Genomic DNA, 20577 nt, shown 5'->3' with positions numbered 1-20577 from the left:
TGTGTGTGTGTGTTCATGCTTTAAGAGCTCAAAGCATTTAACATTTTCTCTGCAAACCCAAAAGATCTTCAAAAGTGCATAGGGACGTAGGGCTGTGAGGTTTATCAGGCCTGTTTCAAGAACTCTGATACCTGCCCACTTTCAGGCAGAAATGCAGAAATGCAGGGACCACAGCTCACTTCTTGCCACCGCGGCCAGACAGTAGGAGACTGGATCTCCTGTTTTCGGAATCCCATTTTCAGAGCTGCTCCCTCAAGCCACTATCTCTCCATTTCAAGTCCAGTGTGGGAATTCAGGAAAAAACAAACTTGTGTACTCAAGTACAAGAGAAGTTTCTGCTTTTTTTTGCTTGCTAACCAAGGCGTGAGGGGGCAGAGAAAGTCCAAGATTCCCAGGCTCCAGATTCTCTTTAAAAAAATGCAACCAGACCACATTCTCCCCAGTATCCCAGGACTGTCTTTCTGAAGACCCCCTTCCTGTACATGCTACTGGGGCAAGAAAGTTTAAAACGGGGAGAGAGCCCTGGAGGTGAAAGACCAGCCCAAGAGTGGGAGAAGGCTGAGGGAGTGCGGCAAATTCCCCAGCGGAGGCTGGGTTTGTTATTCCCCCCTGGCCACCCGCAGGGCTTCCGTGGGCCTCACCGGCTGTCCCTCCTCTCCCTGAGGGCTGGGCTGCTCCGAGAGCACAGTCCGCCTTAGCCCACTGCTGGGAGTGGCGCCTCTCAAACAGGCATTTTCATTATCAAATGAGCGATGGGGGTGGGGAGTGGGGTGAGAAAAGACAGAAACTGATGCTAGCTTTTGTCACATCTTCAGTTTTTAATGAAAAATCCAGACTTATCCTTACAGGGACAGATTTCAGTTCTCGGGGACTTGTGAAGATGCGGCTTCAAATCATTGTGTGTTTTCCTCATCATCCGCATGAGAAAATAAACTCTCCTTTCCATGTTAAAATATTTTTGTCCCTAAAAACAAAAGTAATGTAAGTTAACTGCAGAAGATTTGGAAAGTATGGAAATGCATCCAGGAAAAAGTAAAATTCATTTATTATTTTTCCACTAGGGATCATACATTAACATTTTGGTGCAACCAACTGTTCTCTATTCACTTATGGATGGTAAATTCCAACAGGACAGGGCCCTCACTCACTCCTGTGACCCCATGCTCTGCACAGTGCCTTCTTCATGGTGGAAGTGAGAATGCATTGATTGAACAAATGAATAAATAACTAGATAAGCAGAATTTGAATTGAATAGGTTGTGTGCTACTACAGAGAGCAACAGAAATATAATTGGGATTGGATTTGGCAGATTTGGACCCAAGCTGCTCGCCAATTTACTGTGTCTCCTTGGATAAGTCATTTCGCCTCTCTGGGCCTGAGTATCTTCTTTAGGAAAATAATCATTGCTAGCACTTACTGTGTTTACTGTGTGCCAAGCATTGTTATAGGTTCTCACCGCAACCCTATGAGATAGGTATCTACCATCCCCGTTTTACGTGAGGGAACTGAGGCATGGAGAAATGAAGTGATTGACCCAGAGTCACACAGCTGATGAGTGGAGGGTGGGGCTGGAACTCAGGCATCCGGGCTCCAGAGCCTGGGTCCTCCCTGCTCCGGGGGAAACACGTGGACTGTGGGATTAGATGGCGTCTAAGCCCCCTCCCAGCTCTAGTACTGAGACAGAAGTGGTGGGGGGAGGGGGTTGGGTGATTATGCTACTGGCCGACTACAAGAAACTCAATTGTGGAGCAAGGTCCAGATGATTATTATATGGAGAGCAGAGAGCAAAGTTCTTACCTGGAGGACTTCCTCCTGGAATGTGTCAGGTCCACATGGCAGTAACAGAGTGAAATTAAAGACCAGGGCTTGTCCGCTGTTCAATCAGCGCTCCATCGTCCAGAGACAAGGGCTCTTGGCGTGTCCCCTTCTGCTTCCAGGGCCACCATCAGGACAGTGCACAGGGATCAGGCAGGGAAGCAAATCCAAAATAAATCTGATCATTCCTGGAAGCGAACAGCCGCTGATGCAGTTGTGAGGAGAAAGAATAGGAATCTCATGTGATAATTAACTAGGATCTCAAGGAGCAGGGATTTCCTGCCCCTTCCCCAGCTGAAAGTTGGGACGGCTGACTTGTGTTTTGCCTTCTGCACCATGGTAACCAAGTCTCCTTTTTGCTGAAGAGGAAAGGGTTTGGTAAACAGGTTTATTTGTATGACTCCTATTACTCATTTGGAGCAGTGTCCCTCCTTTTTCCACTGTGGTCTCTGTGTCTGAGTCAGAGAGAGCCTACGGGGTTCTTTGAATCCATGGCTCACTCCCAGCTACTCTTGACCGGCTGCCAACTTAGCAGGGCGTGGCTTACAACAAATCTTTTTTTTTTTTTTTTTTTTTTTTTCAAAGCCCGACTGATTCATAGAAACTCCTTTAAAACGGAGTGAAAAGAAACCGCCCGTCACACATCCCAACACACCAGCGGAGGAAACTTATAACCTCAGAGGCAGGTCTCCTCCTCACTGCAGTCACACACCTTCCCGAGGAGCGGACCGGGGCAGCCGCCAGCTCCCGCCACTCGGACGCTCAGACCCTCAGGTACGACCGCGCCAAGCTCCCCGGAGCAGCGGCCGGAGAAACTTTCTCTTTCCTTTTCACTCTTCTCTTTTCGACCTCCTCTAAGCGTTTTCTGTTTTTCTTTGCTACTTTTCTGTGAATCAAGTCCTTGAAACCTTTGGCGAAAAGACACGTGCACAACTTTTTTCAAAAGGTTCAGAAAAGTATATTTTGAGGAGAAATTGGGAAAAATCCACAGGATTAGCCTGTAATCTTTGAAGATGTGAAGGGAGCAGGGGACTTTGGAACAAACCCATGTAGGGTATTCTTTAGGGAGGAAACACTACGTGCTTTTGAAATGGCATATTGAATTTGCCAGATGTTGTTTTCAGACTCCTCGGTTTTGATTGGGATTGCTTCAGGACTTGAATTGTTTCTTCCGTTGTTAGCTGTTTGCTGGTCTTTTTTGGGTGATGGTGGATCGTTAACTGGTTTTCAGTTTACTTTTGTTGTTGCTTTTACTATCTTTTTGCTGTTCATTCACTTCTGTTTAAATTCAAGTGTTTTTATTTATTTGTTATTATTTTCTTAGTTTCTCCCAAGGATGGGAGGATCAGGGATTGGTTTGTTTAGAGGAAGCCCATAAAGAATAAAAAAGGCGTGGTGTGGGGGAGAGGGGGAGAGGGAGAGAGAGGGATATATATATATATATATATATATATAGAGAGAGAGAGAGAGAGAGAGAGAGAGAGAGAGAGAGAGAGAGAGAGGCACAACTGGTGTTTCAAATAAAACGCGGGAAGGGTTCAGTTGGTAGACTGAGGTGTCTGATGTGGATTCCAAAGATCTTTCTCTTCCAGGCCAGATGTGGAGGTTGGGGGAGGCAGGAGGGAAACTGGATTAGGAGGAGAGGGTGTGGCAAGGAGAGCTTCATCTGTTCCTGTAAAATTGTTGAATGGCTTCGTGCTCCCACCCCAGAAACAGCTGCATGACAGGGCGGGGTGAAAAGATGGAGTATCAGAAATGATGAAAGAATCTTTTTAGGTGGATGTGGAATTTTTCCGCATGGAAGGCAGTAATCGTTTTGGAATGTTTATCTTCTTACTGTGTCCAAAACGTGGTTGTACAAACGTCAACACCCGTGCTAATCATGAGGTGAATCTGGAGAGATGAAAAAAAGCATGCTTTCTCTCTGCGTTTGCTGTTTTAGATTAGTGTTTTGTTTGAGTGTCTACCTAGACGGGGCGCATTTCAACACAGATACTGGTATATTTTTCCCCCACACTCATGAGAAAAGGAGAATGACAGGATTCAGCCAGTCTGATGAAGTTAGGCTTTTCTTTCAGAAATGCAGGACATTGGGAGCAATTTAAATATAATCAGCCTGTGTTTGTTGAGCAGTGAAGGCGCCTTGTAAAACTGCCCCTGGGGAGAATGATTAAGTAAGTGCAAGGGCAGATTTTCCAGATGCAGGGAACTTCTATATTTGCTTAACATGTTTATTATACCCAGATTACACAGATGTGGTTGAGGGAAGTAATGGTTATGAAGCTGAAAGTAATGGTATCCTATGAAGATAATACTCATCTTTTAGTTTGATGCAGGTTAAAGCTAATAAGCAATTTTTAAGCAGTAAGCAAATAGAAAACACTGACAATTCTGAGGTGTAAACCATTAGAATTTCAGTACTTGTGGAATATTTTCCATTATACTGTAGCTTTTTTAAATGAGAAAATATGCTGCATGTTATTTCCTGGAATTCAAGGGCAATTTGAAAAATACTATTCTGACTCCGACCTTCTGTCCTCCCTCCAAATAGTGGGATGGTGGGAGACTCCCTCAGCTGCAAGAGTTTTCCTGAATTTCAGCTGTTAGTCTTTGACAATACTGAATACTGTAATATGAGTCTCCCCCCCCCCCCCGCTGCCTCCAACCCTCAGAGGCAGATCCAGTTCCACCCAGACTCCGAGGAATCAGGCGGGGGTGGAGGGCTGTCTGGAGGGCGGCAGGACATCCTGTCTGGCCTCTGGTCAGAGGACCCCCCGGAATTTGCAGAGAGAGAGTGTGTGTGTGTGTGTGTGTGTGTGTGTGTGTGTGTGCGTGCGGGTGGGAGGGAGTCAGGTACTAAACCGTCCTGGGAGTTGGCAAAAGGCCACCAAGGACCAACCCAGAGCAGATCACATCCTTAGAGCAGACCCTGGCTACCTCCCAGGAGTTCTGAGCCAACCTCTGCGGAAATGAAGACGCCCCTTCTGCAGACCGCTGAAAGGACTTCCTACTGTGGCTTTCCCAACCCTCTTCCCTCCGCAGACCCGGTTCCCAGGGGAGCACCCAGGCTCCGGGGCCTCATGGATGCTCCATAGGGACCACCCTGGCAATGCAGACCCTCTCGGCCTGGTTTGGGGGGGCTTTGGAGGTTTTAGTTAATGCTGGGCCCACTGGGACCAATGGCGAAAGGCATGGTCGGGGATGGAGGAAGGATTGTGGAAGAGGCAAAACAGCTTTTTCTGTAGACTTTTCAGAGCCTGGTGGGGTTTATGTCTGAAAAGGGACCACAGACAAGGGCACAAGGCAAATTAGTTTCACTGCACCCTTCATTTTGTTCATAGAATTGTAAATTTGGGAGGGATTTTAGAGATCAACTCAGTTCAGTCTCCTACCATATGCAGACAGATGGTCCTCTTAGTCTCCTTAAAATTCCCAGAGAGGAGGAGATCAGTACCTCAGAGTTCTTCTCCATGCTCATTTCCCCTTTGCTGGACAACTCTAATTATTCATTTCTTAAATTGAATAAAATCGGCTTCCCGGTAACTTCCATGCCTTCTTCCTCATTCTGTTGTCTTGTAGCAACCCAGAAGATACCTATTCCATTTGTTGTTGTTGTTCCACCTAGTGCTCCTTATCCTCAAAAAATTTAACCTGTGTTTAATATTTAGTGAATAAAACTTAGTGGCCCTGTATTATATTATCTTTATTTTGCCCAAGGAAGCTTCATAAGTATGCATATAGTCAAACATACCCATATGATTTGAATCTGAGACTTTTCACTTTCTAAATCCATGAATATGATTCCTTCTTTCACTTACCACATGCCAGTTAGCTGCTTAACACAAAGGCTCTGAGACAGTTGGGATTCTCAGATGCACCTACTCAGAAACACAACAGGACACAGCCATGTATGCTACCCAACGGGTCATGTTTATACCAAGCCAATACCAGAAACATGCTTTTCATGTGGCCTTGTGGGTTGTCCCATCGTTTGTTCCCTAATTCATGTTCACACCTACCCACTGTCACAGTCACTGCAGGAACCGTCGGCCAGTCAGGTGTGGCATGGGTGTACGTGACTACCCAGCAGTCTGGGTATCAATCCCGAGGGTAGAGTGTTAAAGATTCTGGAATTCTCTGACCGTCAGCTTCCCTTTTCTAATACCTCTCCCAGTTCTGCCCAGAAGACCCCAGGTTTCTGGGCTTTATCTGCTACTCAGTAAGCAAGGCAACCCAAATACGGTTCCAATTAGGGGTTCACCTGAATTCCCAAAACTCACATGTCCCCAGACCACTCCTTGTAATGCTTCAGTCCCTGGTGCCCTGACTGGGTAAAACCATTTCCCTCAGTTTCACTGGGACAGTCACTGAAACTGAAGCATCAAGATAAAAATGCAAACACTGATGGAGATTGCCATTTCTCTCTTCCTTTTTAGTACAATATTCGGGCTAACATTTCCTTCCCTGTCATGGAAACAGCATTTTCCTCGAAGTGAAACAGTCTTTTCTGCTTTCGGTGCTGTTGGTTTTTCTTGTGGCTGTGGCAGTCTATTTCCCAAGTCTGTTTTGTGAATTCTCCCTTCAAGTGGAGGTATTTAAAATAGAGACGCCTTTTTGCACAGGTTAAAACTAGTGGTACAAGTGCTCGGGTAGACGAGAAGAGGCTGCCCTGGAAGACAGATGGCAGTGGCCTTGATCCCTGTCACTTGCCTTGTTTTCTCATTTGAGGGAAGTGAACTGGGTGGTCTCCAAGACCCCTTGTGGCTCTGAAATTCTATTGTTTAAGGTCCTACTGTTTTTATTTTGGGAAATCCTTTGGGCTCATGGTAACTCTTTAGTTTGACTCACAAAATTGGCAGAAAAGTGAAGAGGCATTTCCCAGAGGATTCTTGACCCCTGGGGGCCTTGTGGACTCAGGCAACCTCTTTGGCCTGCATCACCCAGAGGTTCCTTAGGCTTGCTGTTTGTGGGACTTACCACCAGGAGGCAGTGTGCTCTCCCCAGCTCTTGGAAGGAAAGGAAGACATGTAAGTCAACACAAAGGGTGCCCGGCTCAGATGAGGAGGGGCAGGTGACCGAAGCCTGTTAAGACTTTGAGAACAGCAAGGAATTCACCAGGAACCAAATCAGGCTCAGGGAGAAACTGAGCTGGTTCTGGGAAAGAAACTCCACCCTATTCTGGAGGACAGCCACCCTGCAGCATGAGGGTGTGGCTGTAGAGGTGTGGATGAGAGCGAAAGAGAGACAAATTGAGAAAAGGAAAGGGGAGGTGCAAGGAGCAAAGAGGGGAAGGGAAGGAAGGGCCTAGAAGAGGGGGAAAGGGCTAAGTGGATGGAGAAGGATGAATAGCAAGGGAGAAGTGGTGATACTTAGACTCTTGTTTTATATAATCAAAGATTCCTGCTAAGAGACTGGAAAAGAACTAGAGAGAAGCTTCAGCCTCTCAGCAGATGCCTGCAATTCCAAAGCAAGCTATTTCTAACTTTTCCTAACTGTCCTGAAACAATAAGCTCTGGGCAGGCCTGCTGATCTCTGAGAAAGTTCTGAAGCTGAGACCCAGTGCTGGGTCTTTGCTGGAAGATATTCTCTGTGCTTGGGGGGGCTTGGGGTTGGGGGCAGGGAGTGGGCTGGATGCTCAAAGCCAGGGTCTCCAGCTTGGCTCAGGGTTGCTGGTTGGAGATCTGGACCTGGTCTTCGGGACCAGGCAGGGCTGGCTCTGCCAGGTGGGCTCTCAGCAAAATGTTGGGAAGAAGCAACAGCCTTTGCCTGAAAGGCCCTTTGTTTTTGCCAATGGCACAGTTTTGAGGGGCTGAGTTGACCCTCTGATTAACTAGGAGGTGGTGGGAAGAACATAGAGAGAGTAATTCCTGGAATCTAGAACTTCTGCTGAACTTTAAGACAAAGTTTAGAAGACAGGCGAGAACATCATGCTGGAAGTTGTAGATGGTGGGCTTCAGCTCTGATTCTGCTTTGCCTCTGTGGATGTGCCATTCCTCCTTTGTCAAGCCTTGGATGAAATGATCTCAAAGCCTATAAACCTCTAAATAACCACCTCTTCTCAGAAACAGAAGCAGAGCCCCCAGCTCACCCGGTGCACTCGCAGGCGCCTGTGGCCTGAGTGCACCGTCCCACCCAGCCTGCCTGCACAAAGCTGCGGTTTTGCTGGTTGAAGCATGTTGCCGCCATCTACTGTCAGACTCACCCAAGTGCCTCCAGGGCTGGGCCACACCTTGATTTTCCTTCCAAACCCTGGTTATTATCTTGGCAGCCCCTCCTTTGAAGACATGCTGGCTGCCAGAACTCTCCTCTTTTGTCAGAAGCAGAATGCAGCTGAAGCGTCCCTCCTCACCCAAGGGAAACCACCCGATTGCTTGACCAGCTGCAGTGTGGGGGCGTGGGCCCGGCTCAGGCTGCAAGCCCAGGACTGGGCTCAGTCTTTGCAGATGTTGCCCACATCTACCCCCCTTTCCCTGGACACAAAAGAGGACAAGGGGAAGTAAGAGAGCGAGTTTATTTTCTTTGGGAGCTTGGCAAAAACAATATTCATGCTACTTGTTGGCCTTTAGCATACTTTTTTGGTCCTCAGTTTCTGCTAGAGAAGCTTAAAGCCCATTTTGCTGGCCCAAGCCTCTCATTTTACACAAAGGAATAAAAATAACACCCAACAACCTTGTAGCACTTATATGTATCCTTCAAAGTCTACAGGTCACACAGTTAAGAAGTAGTGGAGTCAGGATTTGAACCCAGAACCTGTGCTTTTAGATGCTGGGCACTTCTACCTCTCCAGGAGCCAGTGACCCAAGGGATTAAGTCAGTGGTGGGTCAGTCAGAGGCAGAGTTTTGATGAGAATCTGGTTCTGTAGTAAATGCTCTTTTCCTTTTTTAGAAAATAACATACTTGCTCTTTCTTTGCCCCTAGTTCCTCAAATCTACCTATGTGGGAGTCTATTCTAACCTACACTAGTACCAGATAAACACTGCTCTTTCTATAATAGCCCTGGCTGATGATAATCCACATTTGGGGCACACAGCCCCGTTTCCCCTGGGACCATGAAAAACCTGTTGTTTTCCTTGGGACATGTCACTTTTGCTGCTTGAGTGCTTGTGTTTTACCTGGTCATAAAAACCTCCTGGCACTTAAAAACATCAGGCCGTTGTACGACAAGCACATGGTGAGGTGCAACCTGAGGTTCATCCCTTCCACACCGAACGGCAGAGATCCGGAGGCAAGAAGATATGTTCTTTTAGGATCCTTTTCCCCCACAGGTTTCCCACGGACAAATTAATGTTTCCTTCTCCCACCTCTACTTAAAAACAATATTTAGAATGGAAAAGAACACTTGACATAAAACAACAGTAACAATGACGAGAAATGCTCAACCCAGGTCTCATCCACTCAGCCTACCTTTCATTCCAGCTTTTTCCTCCTCCAAATATAGCCTCTGGGGCTGATTCCCAAAGGAGTAGTTCCAGGTCTGCTTTTGTGTAAAATGGACATCTATTTTGCCAACCCAAATGATCTTCAGTGGTAACCAAACAAACAAAAGAAAACAAACCCGCCTTGTAGAGGACAGAAGGATTTCATGCTGACCTACACAGTGTCCTTAGGAAGAGGAGACAGCTGCAGCCTTTTGTGGTGACACTTGGAGGAAGATGGCAGGGAGATGGGGGCTGACTCACGGAGATCATATGACAGGAGCGGCTTTGCCTTTCATCTCTTCTTGCGCTTTGGAGGAAACATTGTGTCTTGGTTGGATGGTGTAAGAAAGCTTCTCTCTAAATTTGAAATTATCCACGAAAGAGATGGGGATTTCACTGCCGGTGAAACATCAGTTGGTGAAAAGACAGGGTAGTGTCTAGAAATTAAGTAATTTCAGGACTGTGTTATGACTTGACCAAAATTTTGGAATCTCTTTGTTACGACTTAATTGAGATTTGGGGATGTCCTCTGGCTAATTCTTTGATAACTTGATAGTTCTGCTGCAAAGGTAACCATACTAGAAAAGGACCCAAGAGGAAGCATTAAGCTAGCTGGTGGTGGTGGTGGTGGGGTCTCTCTTGGGCAGAACCAAGATCAGTGGTGGTCGTTGAGAGGAGCCAACCCTGATTCACTGTCAGAAGGACCTTTCTAATGGGGGAGTGAGCTCCCCATGACTGGAGGAGTTTAAGCATGATTTAGAGTTCCTTAGTATAGATTTGGAGATAAGTTTCATGCATTGAGTAGGACTTTTAAAGTCCCCCTTTACTCCAGAGATTCTATAATTCAAAGAGGTAGATGGAAAAGTTAAATCTATAGGGAAAGCAGTGTTTGGAAATTTAAGATATTTTCTTGCATTCACTTATATAGACCCTTGTATATTCAAATGCCAAAGGTATTCAGGCAATATTCATATGTTCACATGGGTACTTATAGGGAAAAATATAACAGTGCTTAATATATAAAGTAATGTATGATTTTTAAAAAATAATGTAGGACTAAAAATCATGTATGTTTTAAGGACCAAACTCCACTTTGTCTAGTTTATGGATGGATGTGTAGAAAAGTAGGGGAAGCAAACAAACAGACAAAGGTACCCAGTGTTCTTTTTTACTTCAATTGCTCTTTTTCACTCTAATTATTATTCTTGTTATTTTTGTGTGTGTGCTAATGAAGGTGTCAGGGATTGATTTAGGTGATGAATGTACAACTATGTAATGGTACTGTAAACAATCGAAAGTACAATTTGTTTTGTAAAAAAAAAAAAAAAAAAAAAAGGTAAGTATGGAGGGGGGATCAGTTTATAAGGTTATAGACAAAATAATCCAAATTTGGGGGTATATAGAGACTAGAGACAGAGAAGTGCTTGGAATAAATGCTTTGAAATATTAGTAGTGGCTTTCTCTGAAAAAAAAAAAAAATCATGTATGTTAAAGAAGAGAAACATTTTCCCTTTATAATTCTGGTTACATTTATTATGAAGGTTCCAGTCACTTTGACATTCCTCCATAGAGAATAAAACGTTGCCTTCTTCCATTCATTTATTTATTCATTGAGCAGATATGTATTTGTTAACTGTTACATACAAGACTTAGAATCTTCAGGAACTTAGAATCTTAGGGGCCTGGGAGCCAAGTACATCCATAAATAACTGTTATCAGGCAAGCGACCATGAGTGGTTTAATAAACGGCCGCGCAAGGGCATATATGGCATAATCGGGGAGAAAAGGCTGTGTCTGACTAGTGTATCTGGGAAGGCTTCTTAGAGGTGGGATTTGAGCTTGGTTGAAAAGACTTTGATAGGTGGTTACTGGGGGAAGGTGATATATGTTGAAATAAAGTCGGTTGGCAGGAAAGTGGTAAAGGCCAGGAACAGAGTGGGGTAAATGGTGTTGAGGTTTGACATGTATGCTTGGGGAGATGGAGGGAAAGAAAGGCTGGAAATGTCCATGGAAACTAAATTTCTAGGGCTCTGAGGGGCTGCACGAGCATTTGGACTCTCTTTCTTGGCAACTGGGAAGTGTTTGGAGGTTTCTGACTGGCAGAGTGACACGAACAGAACAGAGAGCCCCTGGCAGTATGGAGGACGTGGTGAAGGGGAGGAGTTCGGAGAGGGGAACCTGCGACAGGCGGATGCCATGGTCCAGGGTAGTACATGAACTGGGCAGTGGCAATGGAGTGGGAAGTAAGGAATGGATGCAAGATAAACTCTGGAGGTGGAACCTGCGGCCAGACTGTGACTTTGGGGCAATAAAACTGGGGTGAAGAACGGGAGATGGGGAATTTGGTAGCTGGCCATCACTGAGCTCTTCCCACAAAAGGATGTCTATCTTAGGCTACCAGGGAAATGCTGGAACTGTCTTCTGGCTCACCAGATTGATGTGCTTCTCAGAAATGGTCAAGCTCTGAGACTCTTGCGCCATCTGGTAGAGAATGGTCTCTCTTCTGCCTTTCATCTGGGCGATTCTCATCCGCTCTGGAATGAATCATGGAAATTAGAGCTCCTCAGGACTTCCCCAGAGTTCCCAGTGCCCATCCCTTAGGTTCTGATTATATGATACTCCCAGGCTCAGGCTAGTTCTCCAGTGACTCAAGCCCCAGGATTTCCACCACTTCCTCTGCTGGAGAGGTGGGATTTTGGTTGCTCCATTCTATTTTTCACTCCCAATTATTGGCCTTAGGCTACCCTTAAAGAGCTTCCCCCAGGAATCCTGGGGCAGTTCCATAAACACACAGATTCCACAACAGAAATTAGTTATTGCACCCTTAACTTAGCAATCACGGAGCCAGATCACCCACATCTAAGCTTCCCTACTCTTCCTTAGAGGTCAATTATTCTCAAAGTCTCTGCATAATTAGTTACCCATCAGAAAAGGAAGGGCTCCCACAGGGGTCTGATTAATTTCTCATTGGACAGAGCACCCTAAAAGTGTTTGGCTACCTGAATCAAAGCAAAGAGTCTAGGTAGAGCAATCTCAGCACTGTATTTCTTTCATTTTTTCAAAGGAAAAGTGTAAGGGGGAGGCAACAAATCAATAAAGATTTAAATGGATGGAGACAATTAGAGAGAACACTATGAATTGACTAGCTCTGGTGGTGTGGTGGGTTGGGGAATCCAAGCACCACAAACAATGATGTTGCTAAGAGAACTCACCACAACCAGCTCACAAACTTTTGGGCTGCCCAGTGCACGGAATGCTCTGTGAGAGCACACATTGCACCCCAGCGTTCAAAACTGCAATGCTGTTATTCTCTACTTCCTGGTCAAGCTGCATCACTATGACTAAGTGTATGCTTTCCACTGGGGAGTGCCATACATAGCATTTTAGAGAGGCGTGATGGAGAAGTCAATTATTGTTCAGTGAAACATACTGTTAAGAAAGAAAGTTACAGCAGCCAATAGTTCCAGTGATACAAGATACCCAGAAATGGTCTCTTTTCAGTGTCTTTGGATGAAGCAAGAACTACCAGTCCAGGGAATGAGCCTCTCCCCAAGCTACACTGTAAATAATGGGTGGGTAGACATCTCAAGAGAATGCTATCTTCTGTTACTTGTGCTCTTTCTATTTTACTGTTTTGATGGACCCCAGTCATTCACCCCTAGGAACTACTAATGGTTGTTCAAAAAGACCTCCAGTGTTGCCTCCCCCCAGACTGATGGGTTTCTCTGCTGGGGCATCTCTTGTAAAGCAACTGAGCAGTTAGGAAGGATCCAGCCCAGAAGTTGGAAAAAATCGTTCATTTTGTTTTAAAATGCTTTGGGGGAGGGCCATTGAAAATAGTGGAAGCACCTTTAAGCCAACAATGAATGATACTAATAAACTCTGACAAATTTGGGGCAGTTAAATGTACTATGCTGTAGCCCCAATCAAATAGCCCCTACCCCTGGCCAGATACAGCAGCTAACAGCAGAAAGAGAATTGTGTATCCTTGGGGCCCACACATCTGTACACTTAGAAAACTTGCTAACAAGATATTTTGCTCTCCTCAGCAGTCAAAAGACATGGCATGATCACAGAAATCTAAGATGAAAGAGAGTTGCTTCTTTGTGGATCCCTCCACCCACTCCTCCAGCCTGTCTCCCTGGAGGAGGATAAAGATCAGGTGGAGCTGGTTTAGATCAGACGTGAGATCCAGTGTCCAGGAACTCACATACCCCCAGAGACGAGACGGCAGGCTGAGGTGGAAGTGCTAGGGGAGGAAGTCAGACTCAACCTTACGGAGTTAGACAGCAACCCACGGGGACAGAAAATGCTGCTGAATTCCCAGCAGCCTGTAAGGGAGGAAACACACAGCATTTTCCATGACCTCATTAAAGAAGCCTCACTTAGTGTATTGTATTCCATTCTTGGCCCCAATATTGGGAGGAAGATCTTTGTAAATTAGAGGCAAAAGGAATTAAAAAAAAAAAAAGACATTTAAAAAGCCTGAGGTGGATTAAACAGAAGAATATATAATATTTGTAATTCAGGGGACATAGGGGTAGTGGGACTCTTGGAGGTGTTGGGATGGTTGGGAAGCTGAGAAGAGTGAGCTTTCTCCTGGCCATCCTGACATTCAGTTCTCAGTGGTCTGTTGACTCAAGGGGCAAGGATTTGCAATAATTACAATTTCTAAGAGCACCAAAATGATTTTATATACACTGTCTCGTGGACTAGGTAGCAGCTACTTTATAACTTGCACTTAACATGGGACAGCCTGATGATTAGATTGGGTTGGTAACGGCTACTCAGCTTCATCTAATAACAATAGTAATAATAACCTCAACCAAAGCAACCCATTATCAGTGTCTGCCATGTGCCAGACACGGTGCCAGGTGTTTTACATCTATGATCCAGTGTCATCCTCACACTTCCTCATACAACTAGCATTGTAAACTCCACTTCACCTGTGAAGAAACTGAGGCTGTGAGGTCATATAACTTTATATGGTTCCAACTTATTGTGCATCAAAGTGAAGAAGAAAATTGCGGAGGTGTACAAGAAGTTGAGAAAAGCAAAACTGAATTTGAATGTGTGGAAAGATTATTAATAGCAGGCACAGAAGCTCCAAGCTCTCTCTTGAGGCAGCAGGATAAACTTCATTACTTTTGTCATTCACAGTGAAATTGGACAAATTCCTGAAAGAATAACCTGAGTTAGAGGGAAGTGTCCAGCTTGGGAAGGAGGACAGGTGTTGCTAGAGCCGGTCTGGGTGGGCAGTGGAAGCCCATCTCTGCCTTCAGCATTTGCCTGTAAAGAGCTAGGCACCCTGGTGTCCATTAGTTCATTCTGTATATTGAGTGCTTGATGAGGAAAGTGAGTAGAGATAAAAGGCACCTAAAGTGTTGCAGTGATACTATCAGTGCTCTCCAATAAATATGCCTGGTGCAGCATGAAAGTGGCTTGAGCACACTCAAAGCTTCAATTAAATTAGGTGGCGTGAGTGGGAGAGGTGGGGCAATTGCAGGATGTGCATAGCCATCTCCTCCCTAGGTGGGGACATCCACCATAGACCCTGCCTAGGGTGTGGATAACCTTTAGCCCCTTCCTTTGATTTCCCTTTGAGCCTGTGCAGCATCCTATCTGTTTTACACACGACAAAGCCCTCCTTCTGCAGCCAGCATAAATCAGAGCAGACTTCCCCCATGTGAATTGTTTATATTTTCTTTATAAGGCTGCGATCTTCTTTATTTCTTGGGCTTTATGAGCACTTGGCTCCGTTCATCTACTCTTCTGAGTGTATGGCTTAACACTTTTGTTTTATCCATGCACATTCTTAATCTATACTAGTTTCTAATCCCCTGCCCGGTGATTTATGAACTTGCCTGCTTTATTAAATCCTGAAGGACTGGGATTTGTGTGAGTGACACACATAAGGAGTAGGCACATTTGCCATGATATCAGGCTGCACATATCTAAAGGCCCCAGAATTGTCATTTTGAGCCATAGCAAATATAAAACCATGACCTAGCCCAGTACAAAGTCCCCAACTCGAGGCAAGTAATGCAAGACTGAAATGTTCAGTCAGTAGGTGATCAGACCATTAAACTGTAATTAGGTTGTTGTAATTATTGAATGCCAAGCAGCAGTATAATAATAGAAGTTGTGACTCTCACATTTTGTGTCTCACCAGAGATCAAATTAGTAGCTTATTCAGTGCATGGACATTGAGTAATAGCTGTTATTCTGCAGAAGGCATTTGCTTCTATTAAAATTGCTGGGTGAGCAGTTTGACAGAGGCATGGACACTTCCCTAATGGAAAGTGGAAATTTATATGACATTGTTGCACAGAGCCTTGGAAATTATAGCTGTGAAAATGCCTTTTAAAAATCAAAGTCCTAAATGAAAATTAGGGTGGGGCAGGGGGATGATTTGGCTGTTCTTTTTTAGTTTTATTTTTTATTATTTTTACTTTTTCCGGTACAAGGAAAATGTTCAAAAAATAGATTGGGGTGATGAACGCACAACTATATGATGATACTGTAAACAATTGATTGTACACTTTGGATGATTGTATGGTATGTGGATATGTCTCAATAAAATTGAATTAAAAAAAATCAAAGTCCTACTTTTGGCCTCAAAAACACAAACAAAAAATATTAATGGTTGTCATAAGGTGTTCTTCTTTTGAAATAGGTTGTGTTGGAGTGATGAGTACCTAACTACCTGAGAAGAAGCAGAGTTATCTTTACATTTATGGATGCGTAAATAGATGAATAGACATGTAGGCATAGGGAACTAGATTAACAAGGTGTTTTCAGGAGTTTATGATGGAATTGAGATAGATTTTAATGTAACTCCTCCTGATTTTAGCAGACAGCCCTTGAGTGTGGGAAAGCTCAACCGTATTACTGAATCTGACAGTAACCTTTCTCTCCCTTTTGTTTTCTCTTTTCTTTTCAGAACTCTCTTCATTTGTAAGTTATCGGAAGGCCAAGATGCTGGTATTACTGGCTGGTATCTTTGTGGTCCACATCGCCACTTGTATTATGTTATTTGTTTCCACCATTGCCAACGTGAGTAATGTTCTTTGTTCATTCATTCTGTAATTATTTGAATATTTACATAGAGCCCTACAAAAGAAATATAAGACACAGGCCCTGCCCTTCGTGAACTTTCAGCTTAGTTGTGGGGATAAAAAAAAAAACACAGTACAAACACACTTTACAGAATTAAATAACAAGAGGATAGAAGCCAGTGTCCACAAGGGTGATCAAGCCAGGGATGTAGGTGTTCCCCGCTTGGAGGACACACTGTGGCTTCCTCTGTGTCCGCAGCAGCCTTGTTGGTGGAGGCAGAGGCTGAGGTGAGGTGTGGAGGACTGGTAGATGGGCAGGATTTCTGTTGGTACAAGAGGAATGGAGGAAGGTCCACGGGGGTCCATTCCAGCCAGGAGTGTTAGCCAAGGTGCGGAGCGGAAAGGACATGCTCTGCTTAGGGGATAATGAGGACTCCCGTGTGAGCAGAGCCGAGCTGCCCTTCCTTCTCAGGAAGGTTCATTACAAGGAGAGGAGAGATTGCAGTGAAATGATGCAAGGCTTTTGATTGCCAGGCTGACGAATTCAACTGTTGAGCAGAGAATAAGCATGTGGAAGTGAGATTTTGCAAGATTAACCTGGTTCCACCGAGTTAACCCACTCGAGCAGAACGACATAAAAATACCTGGCGACAACAGTCATTTTTCCCTGAACCTTGTGCTACTCTGACCTCTAGTGGTAGTTTAAAGTGTCCAATTTGCTTTGATTAGGCTTTTCTCGGGAAAAAAAACAAGACAAGCTCTTGGACATAAAGACCAAGTAACCACTAGACAGCTAAACTACGGCTTCAGAATCTGTTCAGGTCCCTCTTACAGTTAAGGGATAAATGGATTTTGAGGTTTAGACAGAAGAGCTTTGCAAACCTTGGTGGGTGTGATTAGAAGCATGGCAAATGTAAGCTTAACTGTGATAAGACACAAGAACCGGTGCCCCCTCTCAGCCCACATTGCCTCCTCCAGCTTGTAATTTAGCAATTCTGTATCCAAACCTCTATGCCTCTCAGGATAACAAGTCTGATCAACTACTTAAGACTGTACTAATGAATGCCACAGAACTCACTATTTGTGAAATATCAGCCCCTAACGTGGGATTTGGCCCACAGCTGTTTCTTTAATAGATAGCAGGAGATTGCATGTCCTGGGCCTTGCCTTTCCAGCCATGTGCATTTTAACAGCTGCCTCTGAGCAGACAATGACCTTGAATTTGTTTTCCATTCCAGAAGGATTCTTGTTTTTCTTGGGGCAGGAAGGAAGGGAGGCTGGCACCATGGTGAACCTGAGGGAATACATTTTGGTCACTCCTCTGTTTTCAGTTGCCCCCACAGTAAAACTCTTGTAATTTTATTATGAAATTATTCATCCTCTTTGCATGCTGTGACATTCAAAGTCTGATCCTTTTGTTTAGAAGAAAGTGGCTTATTGACTACCCAATTCATTGCTATTTCTAAGTAGTCCTCATTTTTCTTAGTTGTTTCCAGGTGAATTATTTTCCCCTACTTTTTTTTTTTTTTCCTTAGGCAGGCCCTTGCCTGAAACAACATTGATATAGAGTATGAATTGTGAGTGCTTAAAACAAATGTCCTCACCCAGGCTTTCTGCTTCTTGGAATCTTAGCATTTTAAACAATAGGGTGGGCTTTTTTTTTTTTTTTTTTTTTAAAGCAATACAGAATATGAAGTCCCAAGAGTCTAGGTGGTTTTTCTCTGGTCACACATTCCTCCCCCTCTTATCTCTTGGGCCCTTTGTAACTTCAGTTTTAGTCTGGGCTTATTTCTTCTAAATGCTAGGCTACTTGGAAGCCTATGGCTAAATACGGTGTAGCTGAAGATTTGGTCCTGACACTAGTTGATTTCTTTTTTTTGTTTTTTCCTCTTTATTTTCTTTTTAAAGCAGAGGGGTCATTTTTTTTTTTTTTAGCCATTTTATTGAGATATATCCATACAGCATACAATCCATCCAAAGTATACCGTCAATGGCTCCTGGTATTATCACATGGTTGTGCAATCATCACCACAATCAGTTTTAGAATATTTTCATTACTCCAAAAAGTTAAAAAATAAAAAGTAACAAGATAAAAATATAAAAGAAAACCCCCAAATACCCCATATCCCTTAACCCCCCCCCTCCCACTGTTGACCCTTACCTAGTATTGGTATGGTACATTTGTTACTCTTGATAAAAGACTATTAAGATATTACTGTTCATTATAGTCCATAGTTTGTAACAGGTACATTTTCTCCCAAATATGAGGGGTTGGTTTTTAAACAACTTCTTTCTTTTGTTTCCTTCTGGTTCAGGTCTGGGTGGTTTCAGATTCTGCACAGTCATCAGTTGGTCTCTGGAAAAACTGTACCAACACTAGCTGTGATGAAGGCTTGTCATACTCTGGTGAAGGTACGTATGGAGGCCCCGCAGTCTGTGCTGACATGTGAGTGGTGGTGTCCCCATCTCCCTCCCAGGCCTGTCAGTCTAATGCCCTGGCTTTCCTCACCCTGTGCCCACAGATGCCCTCAAAGCAGTACAAGCCTTCATGATCCTCTCCATCATCTTCTCTGTCATCTCCCTCGTGGTCTTCGTGTTCCAGCTCTTCACCATGGAGAAGGGAAATCGATTCTTCCTCTCGGGGGCCACCATGCTGGTGTGCTGTGAGTATTTCAGGGGCAGACTCCCGTGTACGCAGGAAAAGCTTAGGTAGCTCCAACCACAGATGCTCCTGGCTACGGGAACAGGTTGGCACGTGGCTCAGTGAAACAGCTCATGTTACTTTCTCCTTAGCTTATTTGCTCTCTTTTTGAGAAGCCCTGATTGCAGCTTGGCTTAAGAACCCTCAACTGCTTCCTTATTTAAAACTAATGCTCCTGCACAGCTGCCAAATGGTCAAGGTGCACCTCATCAGAAACAGTTAGATACAGGACACTGGGGGAAGGGGTGATAGGGGGAGTTCTCTGAAAGATGAAAATGCGATGTACGCAATTACTGTGATTATCACTCTGCTGCATTCTTCCCCCATATACCCAGTTTGGCAGAAGGCCTTGTTCTCTTGCTTCCCATTCCTGAGCAGCCTGCCTGGAGTCCAGATGGGAAAGCTGGGAGGTGGACGTGTTGTTCTGTGCTTTATTTAACACTCGCAGCCACACAAACCAATGCAGGTGTAAGGGCCCCAGGGGCCCTAATTTATCAACACAACTGATTGCACTTGGTCCAGGGCATATCAGCAGAACTGCTGTTTAGGACTAAAGCCAGACTTCATTTTCCCATTGCCAAGGGGGGAAATAGCATCTTTTTAAAATTATAAAAATGTCTCCTTGGGAGGCATCTTCCCCAAACATCAGTTGCTTTTGAGCTTCCGGTTTTAATGCAGACTTTCTTCTCCTCCTTGCAGGGCTGTGCATTCTGGTTGGAGTGTCCATCTACACACATCATTATGCGAGCGGTTCCGGAACCGGTTACTCAAGCAGTCACCATGGCTATTCCTTCATCCTGACCTGGATCTGCTTCTGTTTTAGCTTTGTCATTGGCATTCTCTATCTGGTCCTGAGAAAGAAATAAGGCTGAACAAGTTGATGGGGACCTGGGGGGTGGGGAGGAGGAAGCAGTTGAATCTGGGAGAAAAGAGGAAATTGCTGTGCTGGAAAAACCAAGAAAGGGGTGGGGGGCGGGAAGGGGGCAGTAAGGGTGGGAGAGGTTGAAACCCAAACTATTACTGAGGAGATTCTCCGCTATCAGGACCCTGCCCTTGGGAGCAAGTAGTTGGTTAGTACTTTGATGCTCCCTGAATGCAAAGCAGGCCACAGAGGCTCCCTCCAGCCACCAGATGTGGCCTCCAGCTGTTCTCAGTTACACACACAGCCTGGGGCCCCAGCAGCTAGCACACCACTGGCTCTACATCTGAGGTGGATTCTGGATCATGCACTGAGGTCCTCAGACCTACCACACCAAGTTAAAATAGCGGTACAAGTTCCGGCAAGACCAGATATTGTTTCTGCACTGAACATGCCAAGCCTGGAAGCCTTCGGCCCTTCTGACCCAAAGAAAACACATTCCAGTCTGAAGGGCCCACAGGAGGACTTCAGTTAGTGAGCCATTGTCCCTCTTTAGATCAGATATTTAGCTCTGTGGAATTTGCAACAAAATGGGAGGTAAAGAGAGAGAGCTAGAAGGCCAAGTTGGTGGGTTAGCTAAACCAAGAAAGAAAGAACTGATGGAAGGCCTGGGGGGAGGGGCATGATCCGAGTCCAGAGCAGACCTCACACAGCTATCACTCAAG

General features: G+C 44.8%; 1 protein-coding gene across 1 annotated transcript; it reads left to right on the top strand.

Moving 5' to 3' along the window:
• Window positions 1-2414: 2414 nt before the first annotated feature.
• Window positions 2415-19934, top strand: EMP1 (epithelial membrane protein 1). Its single transcript, XM_037846826.1, has 5 exons — window positions 2415-2589; window positions 16178-16290; window positions 18608-18704; window positions 18815-18955; window positions 19693-19934. Exons 2-5 carry the CDS (start codon window positions 16213-16215, stop codon window positions 19857-19859), a joined length of 483 nt encoding a protein of 160 aa, XP_037702754.1. The 5' UTR covers window positions 2415-2589; window positions 16178-16212; the 3' UTR covers window positions 19860-19934.
• The last annotated feature ends 643 nt before the right edge of the window (window positions 19935-20577 follow it).

This window comes from Choloepus didactylus, chromosome 8, assembly GCF_015220235.1.
Source record: "Choloepus didactylus isolate mChoDid1 chromosome 8, mChoDid1.pri, whole genome shotgun sequence".
Classification (NCBI taxonomy): domain Eukaryota; kingdom Metazoa; phylum Chordata; class Mammalia; order Pilosa; family Megalonychidae; genus Choloepus; species Choloepus didactylus.
The sequence above is the reverse complement of the archived record's forward strand: the minus strand, read 5'-3'. Positions and strand labels throughout refer to the sequence as shown.